The sequence below is a fragment of the Diadema antillarum genome, unplaced genomic scaffold (genome assembly GCF_040938485.1).
Source record: "Diadema antillarum isolate AM-2024a unplaced genomic scaffold, OU_Dant_1.0 seq00000699_RagTag, whole genome shotgun sequence".
Classification (NCBI taxonomy): domain Eukaryota; kingdom Metazoa; phylum Echinodermata; class Echinoidea; order Diadematoida; family Diadematidae; genus Diadema; species Diadema antillarum.
The window spans coordinates 453,080-467,155 of NW_027271604.1; the positions used below are offsets into that span (position 1 = coordinate 453,080).

At 39.9% G+C, this 14,076-nt stretch overlaps 1 protein-coding gene across 1 annotated transcript; it reads left to right on the top strand.

Annotated features, from left to right (window-relative positions):
* LOC139737696 (diphosphoinositol polyphosphate phosphohydrolase 1-like) lies at positions 1 to 8,549 on the top strand. The gene is made up of 4 exons (XM_071648376.1): positions 1 to 327; positions 2,841 to 2,951; positions 7,719 to 7,848; positions 8,373 to 8,549. The coding sequence occupies exons 1-4, from the start codon at positions 106 to 108 to the stop codon at positions 8,474 to 8,476; spliced, it is 567 nt and encodes a 188-aa protein (XP_071504477.1). The 5' UTR covers positions 1 to 105; the 3' UTR covers positions 8,477 to 8,549.
* Positions 8,550 to 14,076: the final 5,527 nt, after the last annotated feature.

A 14,076-nucleotide genomic window follows, 5' to 3' on the forward strand; every position in this document is an offset into this window, starting at 1 on the left:
CATACACATTTTACTCGCGGCGCGCGGAATCATCAGTAAAGACGTACACACAGCATCAAGGCGCAAATGATGTTTCATTGACTCCCGACGTCTGTAATCCTCTCTATGGTCGAAATCTGCGAGGAATTTTTGGGGAAATATTCATCATCTCAAGCTGAAATGTCGTGTGAGACCCTACCACCTAATCCCCACCATTTTTTAAATGGGTGTGGGCCAAATAATTCGGCAATAGACGAGTACAAACTCAACCAAATTCGGACTTATTATCCTGATGGTAAGCGGAAACGTGCTGCGTGTTTATGCTTCAGAAACGAGGCAAGGAATGAGGTAAGCATTTCATAACTATTTGACAAATTTATTGTTACTTTTTTGGTACTGTGCAATAAAGTTAAATGGAAGTTAGAAGTCTACCAAATCGTTGTACTACCTAAAAAGTCCGTAGATGTCTACTAAACATAGCTGAACTTATGAGTTTTTTATGCATATTCGCAGGGGCAGCTGGCAGGGGCCACAGCTTGCAGGCCGTAACGTTAGGGCCTACGCTACGGTAAATCTTCCGAGTGTTTACGTTCTAAATATGTGACTGGAGTTGAGTAATTTAGCCGAGTGGTTATAACTAAGCGAAGCGTGGACATCATGTTCAATTGAGGTGCCACTGCTAGGGCATTGTGCTCATAAAATGAAACCATTCGTCGATTTTCTTGCGGTTCTCATTGACAGCAGGATCTTGACTTGCACGTACACACGTGAATGCGTTGGCACGTGTTTACACGTGCCGGTTACTACAGTACGGCCTGCCTGGCTAACCCGGCTGTCGGCCGTCGGCGATTGTGTTCCCTGTCTGTGGCCCAGTCTGTTGTGTACTCTTGTCCGTGTTCTCTATGAATGCGTGATATAGTGGGGCACCACACCTAGTGACCCATCATGAATGGTAGGCAATCCAGCCAGTGCCAGTGGCCACTGGAATGTTGGACCCGATACCAACCGCCTAGGCTAGCGCTAGCCATGGCTGACCCTGGCTATTTTTTTTTTTTTTTTTTTTTTTGGAAAGTCATAGACACCGACCAAAATGAAATAACGAAAATTCAATGGGAGGGTATGGCATGCACTGTACAAATGTACAAGGTTAGCCCGACCAGACGTTGTTAATACGCTGTGCGAATTGTCACTACTTCAGTTCGGGAAACCCACTCACAAGGGGGGCCCCTCCTTATAAGTAACCCGTCCCCCTTATAAGTAACCCCGTCCCCCTTATAAGTAACCCCCGGGGCACCCCTTATAAGGAGTCTCCACGCTTTTTTGCAATGCAACGCGAAAATGAAAGGACTGCGGCAATTCGCTTGATTATGTCCATAAAGCTTCACAAGTTTCCTACTGTAGTTACTTACGAAATTTGAGCAAAATCGGTTTGAGGCATCATATCTAAAATCATGGATTTAAATGCGATGTCAAACGACCCATGCGAATGCTGAAATGCGAGCGATTACTGGCGTGAGTGTCGCCAGGCGCGGCGGCGCGGCAATGCTTGAGTGCAGACCGCAGACACGTCTGCACTCAAGCATTGCCGCGCCGCCGCGCCTGGCGACACTCACGCCAGTAATCGCTCGCATTTCAGCATTCGCATGGGTCGTTTGACATCGCATTTAAATCCATGATTTTAGATATGATGCCTTAAACCGATTTTGCTCAAATTTCGTGAGTAACTAGGAAACTTGTGAAGCTTTATGGACATAATCAAGCGAATTGCCGCAGTCCTTTCATTTTCGCGTTGCATTGCAAAAAAGCGTGGAGACTCCTTATAAGGGGTGCCCCGGGGGTTACTTATAAGGGGGACGGGGTTACTTATAAGGGGGACGGGTTACTTATAAGGAGGGGCCCCCCTTGTGAGTGGGTTTCCCGAACTGACTTGCAGCGTCTGGGCTGTGTATACAGTTTAGTTAGTACAACAAGGTCAGATTGACTGTGTAAATGTGAGTACCAGGTAGATACACCTCAAGTCGGTACAGTCAGTATTGGTGAAGATGAGAATTGGGCTTTAACTTTTTGCGAGATACCAAGAAAACACATATTATATTAAACATAGTACGGAATATATCATTCTATTTTCTAAGAGGAATTCAAAGTTTATTTGATGAAAATCGGGTTTGGCATGACTGAAATATCCAACAACAGGGTAAAGCAAAGCGATCATAAAAAAGTGTGAGTCCCACACTTTATTAGAATCGCTCTGTTTTGGATATCTCAGCCATTTCAAAACCAATTTTCATCAAATAACGTTGAATTCCTCATGGAATTACATTTTGTACATGCTCTTTCATATTTCATAAATGGTTTCTCATTATCTCACCAAAAAATGTTAGAAACCTGAAATTAGGTCTCAACCCCTACTAATACAATCCCTTTAATGTGGAATGAAGGAACATTGTGCATCTACAACGTAGTTCAAATAATGCAATGGCTTTTTTTTAAATCTAAGAATCCTAGAAGAATTGTACACATCTTGTTATAGAATATCTCTATTTTCAAAATATGATTTGTGTGTGTTTTCAATGGTGTTAATTTAAAGTGACATTTCACTGTACATGTACAGGTTTTGTATGCATATAGGCATTGAATTATACACATTGTATGTATGTAAATGAAGGTCTTCTGTGTAACAGGGAGGGAAACTAGGTGATGCAGTAATCTAGCCATTAATGAATACCAGTTTACAATTTGTATATTCTGATGTGATATGATCTGGCTTGGTATGGAGAACATCTTCTCTAGTTCATATCTACTGTAAGTGCTACATTGTAACTCAACTGCTAATTGATTTTTCTACATTTTCGTTATCTAAGGTTCTCCTTGTGTCCAGTCGGACCAGCCCGGGCCGTTGGGTGATCCCTGGTGGTGGTCTGGAGCCCAACGAAACTCCGGCAGTGGCAGCTGTCAGGGAACTGGAAGAAGAGGTGAGATAGGAAAAGAAGAAGTCCACCCCTTCCTACAATGTACAGTTGTACACCTTGACCTATCCCAGGCAATTCTTCTGTTTCACAATCCATGCACAACCAATGTCCACACTGTGAGAGGCCTTATTTTTCCACTTCTGGATTGACAACAGAGATTAATGTGTACATTGTTGACCCTGAGATAGATTGTCTACTGAAAAAGTGGACATTTTTGCAGTGTGGAAATTTTCACGCATTTTGTGTGACGAGGAACTACTGTACTATAGTGCAATTAAAGCATGCAAATTTGCTGGCTATATGTACCACTACTACAACTTGTGGAAGTACTATGTTTACATTTGTATGTCTTGATTCAACAGACTTTAGAAACGTGAGATTCATCTTACCCAAATGAGTGAAAAACTTACTCCTGCAAAAATACTCATGTGTATCCCACTTTTAAAGTGCTAATTACATAAGTGTGAGGTTTACTGCTTCTACTGAGATATCAACAGTTGCTGTTTCCAAGATGGCAGACACAGTAAGTGAGGCTTGCAAAACAAAAGTCAACTAATTGAAGAAATATTCAACTGAACTCCGAGAGCTGCTTTTCTGGATTTGTCTAGCCTAGCTTTACAATGTATCTTGCAGCAAGCATGTGTACTTGGTGTTGATCCATCTCCCAGACAGCAACATGCCCAATGGGCTGTTGCATTTGAACCGAATGAGGCTGCATCGATTGCAAAATGTGAGAATTGACTAAAATGACTTTTCCCACTTGCCAAAATGAGCACTACATGTATGACAAGTACCTCAAACTTTTGATGGGCGAATGTCCATTCATATTAGTTTACTTGCCAGAGAGCAAGTTAATTTGCCCTTCAGGAAAAAGTCATGTATTCAGGAATTCGTACAAATATGTAACACCCTTCTACCAAATGTTTGGGTGGGAGGGAGCCGAGTGATGGGGTTTCGGTTATGTAAATTTGTTGCACGTGTACCCCATGAGGGTGTCGTGTTTTATGTTTACTGACAGCTGCTATCTCTGGCATGTACTGTTCTTTGAGACCAAGAGGTCCGGGTTTGTGATACATCGTCTGAAACTCGTGAGGTACAACTACATGTAATTAATCTGTGCATGCACTCAGGGAGTGACTGCATAAACTTTGTAGAACTATCCTGCGGTACTAGGGCATACGGTTTTAAAATCCTTATCTCAAATGAACGATAGTAATATTGTTATGGAACAAAATCAGTCTTGTGACACCAACTAGTGGTTTGGTGGGGAAAATGGCAGATTGTCTGGAAGAGTTGTTGGTAGATTTGATCTTCAGTTGTGTTGACTAACTGCTGTTGTACTACATGTGCACCCCTATTGTAGATCCAAAAGAGCGACACACTCAATGTGTGTGTGTGTGTGTGTGTGTGTGTGTGTGATGCAAGATGGCATTTGGAACGTCAGACAGACTATGATATCTTGTATGTTTACGTTGTACATTGTACACATTGTATGTGGTTGAGGGAGGAGAGGTTAGAGATAAAAAAAGATGGAGGGAGCTCTCAGAAGCAGACGTGCACAATGCAGACCCGAACGATGCGTGTAGGCATGCATGCCCGATTCAAGATGTTTAAGTCTTGTTTCTGATTGTGTATTACTGCCTCTGCCCATTGGCCATGACTAATCACAGAATTGAAGTCTTTGTTGATCTGATTCGTTCAAAGTAACAATACCAGCCTTACAGAGGGAGAGATGGTAATAAGAAGCGTGATTTGTGACAATGACAGGCACACCATGCCACAGCACTTGGGAATATCAGTGATGAACGAACTGAGCAGGGAGGTGGATCCACCTCCCTGAACGAGGAAGCGTAGTACAATTTGTATAGACCTTTTGTACTCGGTGCACCATGCATGATTTGTTTACACATTGAGAAGCATGATTTTCCTCTATAGCATTTATAGAGTTTTTATTAACAGTAGCCATGTTTCACCATTCACAAATTTGTAGCGTGGGGACCCACGTGAAGTGCAAATGTACTACAAATGTACAGTATAGGACCTACTGTACTTCACAATAGGTGGGGAATGTTTCTGTATTTGCACAGAGAGGTGAAGTTCTACATTTGATTGAAACGGTGTCAGACAACCACAACTTCAGTACAAGTACCTCCTCACCTTCTTCACTACTTGTGAAGTTGTGCTTGGATTATCCAGCTCCTGTACTTACAGTATGTACTCTTTGGGAGTATTGTATCTTATTCCAATGGTCATTTATTGGCAATTATTGATGGAATTGGTGCCTAATTACTACTACCACTACACAGAATGATTTTAAAGAACGGGAAAAAATGATGATAAAAAAAAGGAAATATGATTTGATATTCATGTAATGGATTTTATTTTTATTTAACTTCTGAAGAATGTTTGTATATTTGAAGGTAGTGTAGTAGAACATTTTTTATTTTTTTTTATTTTGAAAAGAAAGAGAAACATTATCTGTAGATGTGAGTAAACAGATGTTGATTTTTGGAGGACTGCACCTGAATCTTTACACACCCACTATAATACCCAGTACGTGTACTGGCTTTCTAGCAGCTACAAAGGGATACGGAAAGTGTAGGAGGTTGACGGGTCAAAATGACAATTGCTTTAATAATCAACATGTTGAAGGGGAAATCCTAGCCATGGTGTTTTCATGCTGGAAATTTCTACCCATAATGTGAAATATGTTGATTGGCAATAAATGGAGACAGCCGCAGGGGGAACCCCCGTCAATTGCATTGGTCAATTTGAAAGCTAAACACACCCAGGCAAGGGGAAGTGGAAATCTACTACGAGTACTCCTCTGGGTGTATTATTGACTGGAGGTATTGAAATATAAACATAGGGAAGGCACCCCTCGTAAAATGCCCTGCCACCCAGGGCCAAGTCATAAGAGTTGCGCATGCGCAAGGTTGGGTACACTCACGCTTTGTTGCCCACATGGTGATCACATGTACACCAAATGTTTTGACTAGTCTAATTTCAATGCTAGTGCGCAGTTGTGTGAGGGCGCTGTGTCTTTGGAGCGTAGTGACAAGTACTTACGTGTTTCGAGTGTGAGATAGCCTTGCCTGGATTGAAGTCTACACAGATTGGCAGCCTATTTGGCAGATACTGAATGAATATGCAATAGGGTGCAGTGTGCAGAGAGAATGCATAATGCATGATGCACTCCTGATTGGCTACCGAGGTGCAGTGTATGTATTGTATCATGTACACTGTGTGCTACAAGAGTATTATGTTGGCGCCAAAAGCCAAGGCAGTTTGCACCCTTTCCTCCTTTTTTTTTTTCTTTTGTCCCTTTTTTGATGGGCACAGTTTAGTGTATTGTTTGTATTTGTGGATGTCCGTAGTTCACATCTTTTACAACTGGTGTTGAAGTTCTAAATCCCTCTACTGGGCTTTGTAATCTAAAGACAACGATAATTGGAAAAGGGGGAAGGGAGATGGGTGTGTAGTAGGTACTAAATGACCAGGGTTTAATCCTCATGGGGGGGGGGGGGGGGGGGGCGGTTAAATAATAATCCTCAGTAGGTGCACTTGGCCCTCCTTGAAAATGAACAAGGTGCACAGGTATGTCATTATGTGGGTAGAGTGCAGCTGTTTACCCCTTACCTTTTGTTGCAATATTAAATCCCCTATTCCTGGGAATGAAGATTTTTGCTTACAACTAAGAGCTCTATTGTGTTTGTGTGTGTGTGTGGGGGGGGGGGGGGGGGGGCTGAAGTCTGAATGGAAATGCCAATGTAAAGCCTGTTGAATAAACATACATGGACTTTGTAGTTGAATCCTGATGGGTAATGAAAGGGCTCTAAGTCTGAATGATGTGCACACATACTATACAGAAGCTAAGACACAAAATTAACAAACAAACAAACAAACAAACAAACACTGTATGTAACGTGGATGGGCAAAAATGCAGCAGTTCTGTCAGCAGACTAGCAATAACAGAAACTATTATGTTCAAAAATAAATGTCCCTGCAAAAACCTGAATTGAACATACACAGCACTGCTGAAATACAAGAGTTCCTGATGTGTTGCTACGTCATTAAATGAAGTAAACAGACAGCAAGGTCAGTTCCTTACTGTTTGCCTGATTTGGAATGAAGCAATAAATTGTCCTGTCTAGACTGTGTGTGTGTTCATGTTGTAATGTATAGATCTTATCTCTTTTGCTTGAAGGACCCCCCCCCCCCCAAATCCAATTTTGGTCCTGTGTCCATGATGACTTAGTGCTTATTATAGAGTATGGAAGCTCTTCCAATCACATATTCAGAAATTGTTTGATTGAAATACACTGTGCAGCCAATAGATGATTATTTGTTTTTCATTTTTCAACCCTTCAAAAATCTTTCTTGCCCTTTATGATGTCATCAACCGTGATGTCAGCTGAAATTGCTACCAAATAATTTCAGTGGGTGCAGAAAACAATTATAAGTAAAAATGTAAAATAATTGAACATTTTTGATACATTTTTCCCATAAAAACAAACAAACACACCTGAATTTGTGATTTGTACAAATGTAGACTTATTCATATCAGCAAAAATCATATGTATTGTAATGGATGCCAGTGGACCTTTAAAGGAGAAAGGGTAGTTTTTTTTCCGTTGTTTATTGTGTGGTGTCTTCACACTGTTGGGCTTTAAATAGCCCACAGTCATGCAGAGATGTCTTTGTACATAAATTACAGTACATGGCATTTTCCTGTGAATTCCTCTGGTTTGTATTTCCTTGACCTCTCAGGCCGGTGTCAGCAGCAGACTTATCGACTTCCTGGGCAACTTTGAAGACGCCACCAACAAACACAGAACGTCCGTCTATGCCTCGGTGGTGATTGAAGAGTTTGATTCGTGGGAGGACCGAGAGAGGATAGGTGAGACATGGGGCAATGAACAGGTTTAATTGGATTTACAAATGTACAACTGTTGAGTGTTAGAGCTCTGTCCTACTTGTGTACAATGTAAAGGCTTGGGAATCATCGAAAAGGTCAGCAACTGAATTAAAGTGCAAGCCAGCTCATTTATGAGTTTTGAAAAAAGAAAATCGAAAGTTTTCAGAATTGCCTTACAAAGAGCCTTTAAAATTACTCGATACATAGTAATGTTTTTGGCATTGCTGTGATTGCAGTAGACATCTTTTTAAAAAAAAAGGGAGAAAAAATAGAGGGTCAATACATTTGCAGGATGTGGCTTTCTACATACTGGCTACATTCCTGTTACTACCATTGTTCTATACTAGTAATCAGAATTTTGTTCCTAAACTGGTTGTATTCTGCCATTCTCTTCTTAGGAAGCTGTACAAGTGTGTGTTGGCGAGGGTGATGTGAAGTTGCATGTGAGAATGCTCGTGAAGAAAATCTTGATCCAGAGTTTCAACTCTTTATTTCTCACCTGATAGGGAGGAGCAGGAGATGGTTTTCAGTGGAGGAGGCCTCCAGGAGACTAATAGAGTACAAGCCCTACCAGGATCAGTACCTCCAGGTCGCCATGATGTCAAGATGATCATTATGCGGACAAAGGTGTGGTGTTGCCAGGGGACAACCAGGGGCCTCTCTTTGCCACAAGGTGTCCTAAGGACTGGTAGGGGAAAGTCTCTCAAACATAAAGACACTGGACATTGACTGTCAATGCGGTGAATTTTTTTTTTTGAGGAGTACTAATATTACGCAACATGCCTCAGCAAAGCAAGTCCGTCCTAGTCTTTGTGGCTAGAGCTGGGGACGGAGAGAACTGATAAACCCCAAGAGGTCGACACTGAGGATGTGTTTGTCTTTCGCTCAACTCAAGAGAAGTATACTGCGGTATGGGGTGAAGAAAACATTATCTGTAACAGACTTTTTCCGTTGCGATGTGAGTATCACTACCAGCATACAATATGTGACCGTGCACCTCAAAACGAACATAAAGTCGCACACACTGATTTTGCGTGAGGACTGAAAATAAGTGAAATGGGTCAACCTAGCCGAACTTGACTTTTTCATATTTTCTGAAAGGGCGGGTCTTCTCTTACATTATGCTAAAATTTGGTATCATAAAACGGGCAGGAAAGTGTGTTTGTTTAGCAGTTTATCTCGAACATTTTTGGTAGAATAGTGTGATTAGGTGTGTCTTTAGAATCCCTTTTTCATTTCTGAAAAACCTTGTCCACACTCTTCGCTTTCAACTCTAAAAACTTTTGAAAGGATAGTGCTACTGCTTTGAAAGTTGGCATTAATTATGGACAGAATGTGCAAATGAGGCATGCTTAATTTCAGTTTAATCTGATAATCCCTTCATTTTTGTTACTCTGGTGGTTTACTTCCTGTTTTTTGTCCCATTCATCGCACAGCCAGCACGGTTTGGTAAAGATTAAGCGCTTGAATAGACACTGTACTTCAGAGCCTCTTTTCTCAGTTCACACTTTTCCTGAGTTTGTGCTTTCTTTCCAATATTTAGATAGGTTAAGAGAGTCCATTTGATTTGAGTTATACATCATTTTAAAGCTTAAAGTCTGCTATTTCAGAATATGGTCATAACTAAAAATTCATGTCTGGCGACTTTTTGTTTGTTTTGAGGTGCAGGGTCACATATAGACATTTTCTTTGCTCGTTTGCCGTTGTTTGTCCTGCGGGACAAGCTTGACAGCCTTTGACGTCTCTGCTGAATTATCTCCCGAGTTAGACATACGTGGAAGACCCTTTAAAGTCATATACAGACATTCTGTCTTTTGGGCATTCGACCCATCAAGCACACTGCCTAAGATGCAATAGCCTTGAATAGGATGGTAAGCTACAGCTGTAGTCACAGTTGGTTGATTGAAGTTTTGATGGTACGGTCAGGATTTTGTTAGTGAAGACTACTAATTAGTCAACAACCAAGTTATCTTCTTCCAAGTCCATAGCTACATGTTGGTATGTACTTGTACAACTAATCTGGGATCCCCTTCCCAACCCTTTCAAAAATAAACGACCTGGCCTAATTTTTTCCCTCTTATTTTTTTTTCCCTAGATAGAGCAAGACTTGACCAGTTAATGTGTGAATAAGTATAAATTCATAACTGTGCATTTGACAAGCTTTTCAAGATCTGGTGCCTAATCAAATGTTATGCTTATTTTCTTATTTTCTATCAAGTGTTGGCAGCTCTTGATACACTGGTCAAGCTCACTTGTTTGGCTTAAAGAGGACTATTTGGAATTTAGCCACTGAGGAGTTTATGATAGTTTGATCATTTGTCTCCAATAGGGAAGAGTGAACTGACCTGCTCTGAAAAGAGATTATGCCTGCAGATCATTATAGGACATTTGCCAGCAGTAATGACTGTGTAGAAATATTTTAAGCTGTACTCTTTTTTTTTTTCTTTTTTTTTTTCTCAAGTTGACCTGAGCACAGAATTCAATCTGAATCAATATGTGTGTCCTCATTCTCGTTAATCATGTTTGCATGGCATTGAGGTCAAAATGATAATATCCCTGATGGGTTCCTAAATTGTTAAGGAGAGGTAAAAGAACATCTGTAAGAAAGCAAAACTGACATGGTTCACTTTTCTATTTGAACTATTGGAGAGTCCTCGCCATGTGTTCAAATGTAGATGACTGCTGACTTGTATCCATTAGATGTCTAGGAGCTTATATGGGATGCACTGTGCCAGTCAGTTGTCATTTTTAAAGTTAAAATCAACAATGTTTTATGAAGAGTGCTGCTTCATTTTAAGTCTTGACATTGTAACATGGTACAATGTTGCAATAGTTCGTTATTATTTTATTATTAATCATACGGGCTTCATGGGCAGAATTGCAGCGCCGATTGTATCTTAACTTTTGAAATACCGAGTAATCATAGGCCATGAAATGAATAACACAGTTCATCCATTCTCGAACTGCGGTACATGTAAGCCAGTGAGTTTAAATCAATTTTAGTATGGAGCCACAAGGCCTAAAATTCATGCATGTATTTCCATCAGATAATCGAAAGTGAGTACATGTTACACTGCCTTAAACATGTTCTATATTTGATATATTGATATGCTCTCTCCCATTAACTTAGAAGTGAATTTCAGTACCATGATATCAAAGAGTCATTGAGATTTCAGTACTGTACTTTTATGGAAAGGGCTGGTCTGTGATTCAGGAAGATGCTACTGTATGTTTACTTCGCAAATTAGCCTAATTTGGTTTACATCCATCGATACAGTTATAAGGATTGTCAACAAAGCTTGTATTAATGGCGGCCATCTCAGAATCCTGACATAATTAATGAAAGCTGATTGTGGAGATTGCATATTTTTTCTTCTAAATACATTATACATGAAATAGTGGATTCAATATCAAGTTATCACGCAGTTAGGGTGTAAGCAACCACTTTATTGGTATTCTCCTCTTTGATATACAATATAACTTTGGACTTATTCTGCACAAATCTTGGTTTTCAGATGATGCTGACCATGTCTACTTTTCTGTTTTGATGTAGAAGGAGTGGCTGAAAATGAGAAGATAATTGATATCAAATTTCCACAGTTGCACTGAATCCAGTACATGTATGGTGTCACATATTTACAGTTTGAGCACAAGACATATTCAAATTCACAACAAATGCCTCTGTCAGGTACAATTGATGTACAGAATATTAGAGTAAGGAGTCATCTGCGAGCATATAAAGATCTCTATGATATATATGGGACTGAAACCCCCCCCCACAACTCTTCAAATTTGATTACGAGGCAAATAATGGTTAGAAGCATACGCTAATCTTGTGATAAAAATACTTGTGGAACTGTGTACAACAGCAAATTGTGTTATTATCTATTGACACTTACACATATTATGATACATGTACTGTATTTACCCTTTAGGCTTATCATGCCAACTCCGATGGGAGTATTATCAGTGTATCTAAATTCAATCTCATGGTTCTGTAATCTGTGACGCTCATTTGAAAACAATGTGCAGTGATGTAAAAGGCATAGATTATGTGCATGATGATGAAATACAAAGCAAAAGTATACATCGATTTGCTCCAAGGGCCAACATACTGGTACACACATCATTAGCATTATCTTTGTCTGTAGAAAACCAGGTCCTAGCCTGGCCAGATCAGAGGAATAGCTTGCATGTGACAAGAAAGGCCCAATTCACACTCGCAAACTAATGATGGTCTGAGTGGGGTTATTTTGGGAGACGACTCATAGGGTGAAAAGCTGCCTTTTGACATACACAGATGTATGAGGAACATTCCTAACTATCATTCTCAGCTCAGCTCCGTCTATATCATTGCCATTTATCAGCTAGACGAGTTTGAGCAGTTCAACTTTTTGAAGGTAAAATGACACAAATTGAGTCGAGGCCTGGGGAATGGTCCACTGAATATGTATCTACTTTCAACTGAATTTCGGGAAAGACATTATGGATAGTGCAAGCAGAAAATGTTAATCTATGCATTTTTCCCCCCCTGCACTGTATACAATAACTCAAGTGTATGTACAATGTATATATTTACAAAATTATTTTATTGCAATTATGATGTGTGCGTGTGGATGTGTATCGAAAGTGGGAAAGAAATAAAAAAAAAAGTTTTACGTCTATACCATGATTTGTGCCGCTGCCTTTACAGTGACTCCGAGATACAATGATGACTGGTTTGTTGCTCAACTGTACTGTGTGTCAGCTGGATACTGGGTTTTCAGAAACTATGTGTGTGTGTGTGTGTGTGTGTGTGTGTGTGTGTGTGTGTGTGTGTTTGTGGGAGAAATATGTACACGAAGGCCGCCTTCTAATTTTTTTTTCTTTTGCAATACACTACATGAATTATAGTACATGTATATGAGATTACATCCTTGCAGTCAATGATAAAATGTTGCAATCTATTAAACGTGTAATTTATTTGTCCTGCAATGACGTCACAAACTGTTGTTGTTCTCTCATCCAGCGCGGGGCGATGGCGGCACTTCATAACTTCTGAACGGATTGGCCGATTTACGTCACGCTTTCACTGATGTGTTCTACTATTTAGTACATTGTTTTGCACATCGCTGCGTTCACTCAATTTACACATGAGTCAACTTGTCCTTTAACCCTTTTACGAGGAAAGCAGTGGATCTGCATATAACCCATCAAATCTTTGGAGATTTTTATATTGCAGAATTTAGCACAATCTTCCTCACAAATGGAATGTCTAATATTGACATCTAGGGATTTTACGAATACAGCTGAACGGTCGGGCAGGGGGAAGGGAAAAGAGAGGAGCAGAGATCGAGATTTCGTAAAACATAATTTAATAGCAAAGCTTTGATAAAGCGCATTTTCAGCAGTGAAAAAAAAAATAATGCACTATGCAAACAAAATACAACAATACAAAATATACCAGCAAATTCCGGAATTTTCAATACAAATTACAATGTCACCCTGCAATGATTATTTTACATAAATCATAACAGCTCAGAATTTTCAATATATATGACACAATTACATGAATATATTCAAATCTACTATAACATTATATGCTATTCTATAAAAATGTGATTTGAGTTTCTGTTTGAAATTGTCAATTGTTAATAAAATAGGGCCTATAACGGATCTGCCCTGATTTTTACAGTAGGCCCTATGTTGTCGTTTTGTTTGTGTTTTTTTCCTACAGCGTTTTAAATTTTGTCCTTTTATTATCTAAATGATCTGGAACAAAAACAGTTTTTAATAGTCATCAGTACCTCCACGTATTCTGAAAGTTTCCAATAATTGTGAGGTTGGTGTATTAATATTTTTTTTTCCTTTGAATTTTTGTCGATGAAAACACACGGGTGAAGACATCAGAGCAAGATTCGAAATGACAATGAAAAAACAAAAGAAGAACAGTAAAACAATCAACAGATGACAGAAAATACAACAAAGTCAAAGTACAGGTATAAAGTGTTGGATTGTCCAATTTGTGCTCAATCGAGGACCCCATTTTGTGGCCAATCGCTACATTAAGTTACACGATTGTAGATGTATACCAGCGGGGCGTGTTGATGCCCGCAAATTAGTACATTGAGTACGATATGTGACGACAGTAATGTGAGATGCCGGAGTCGTGGTCGCGTGTATGAAAATAGCAGCTGTGTATGGACGCTACCTAGGCCAGGCAGTAAGATC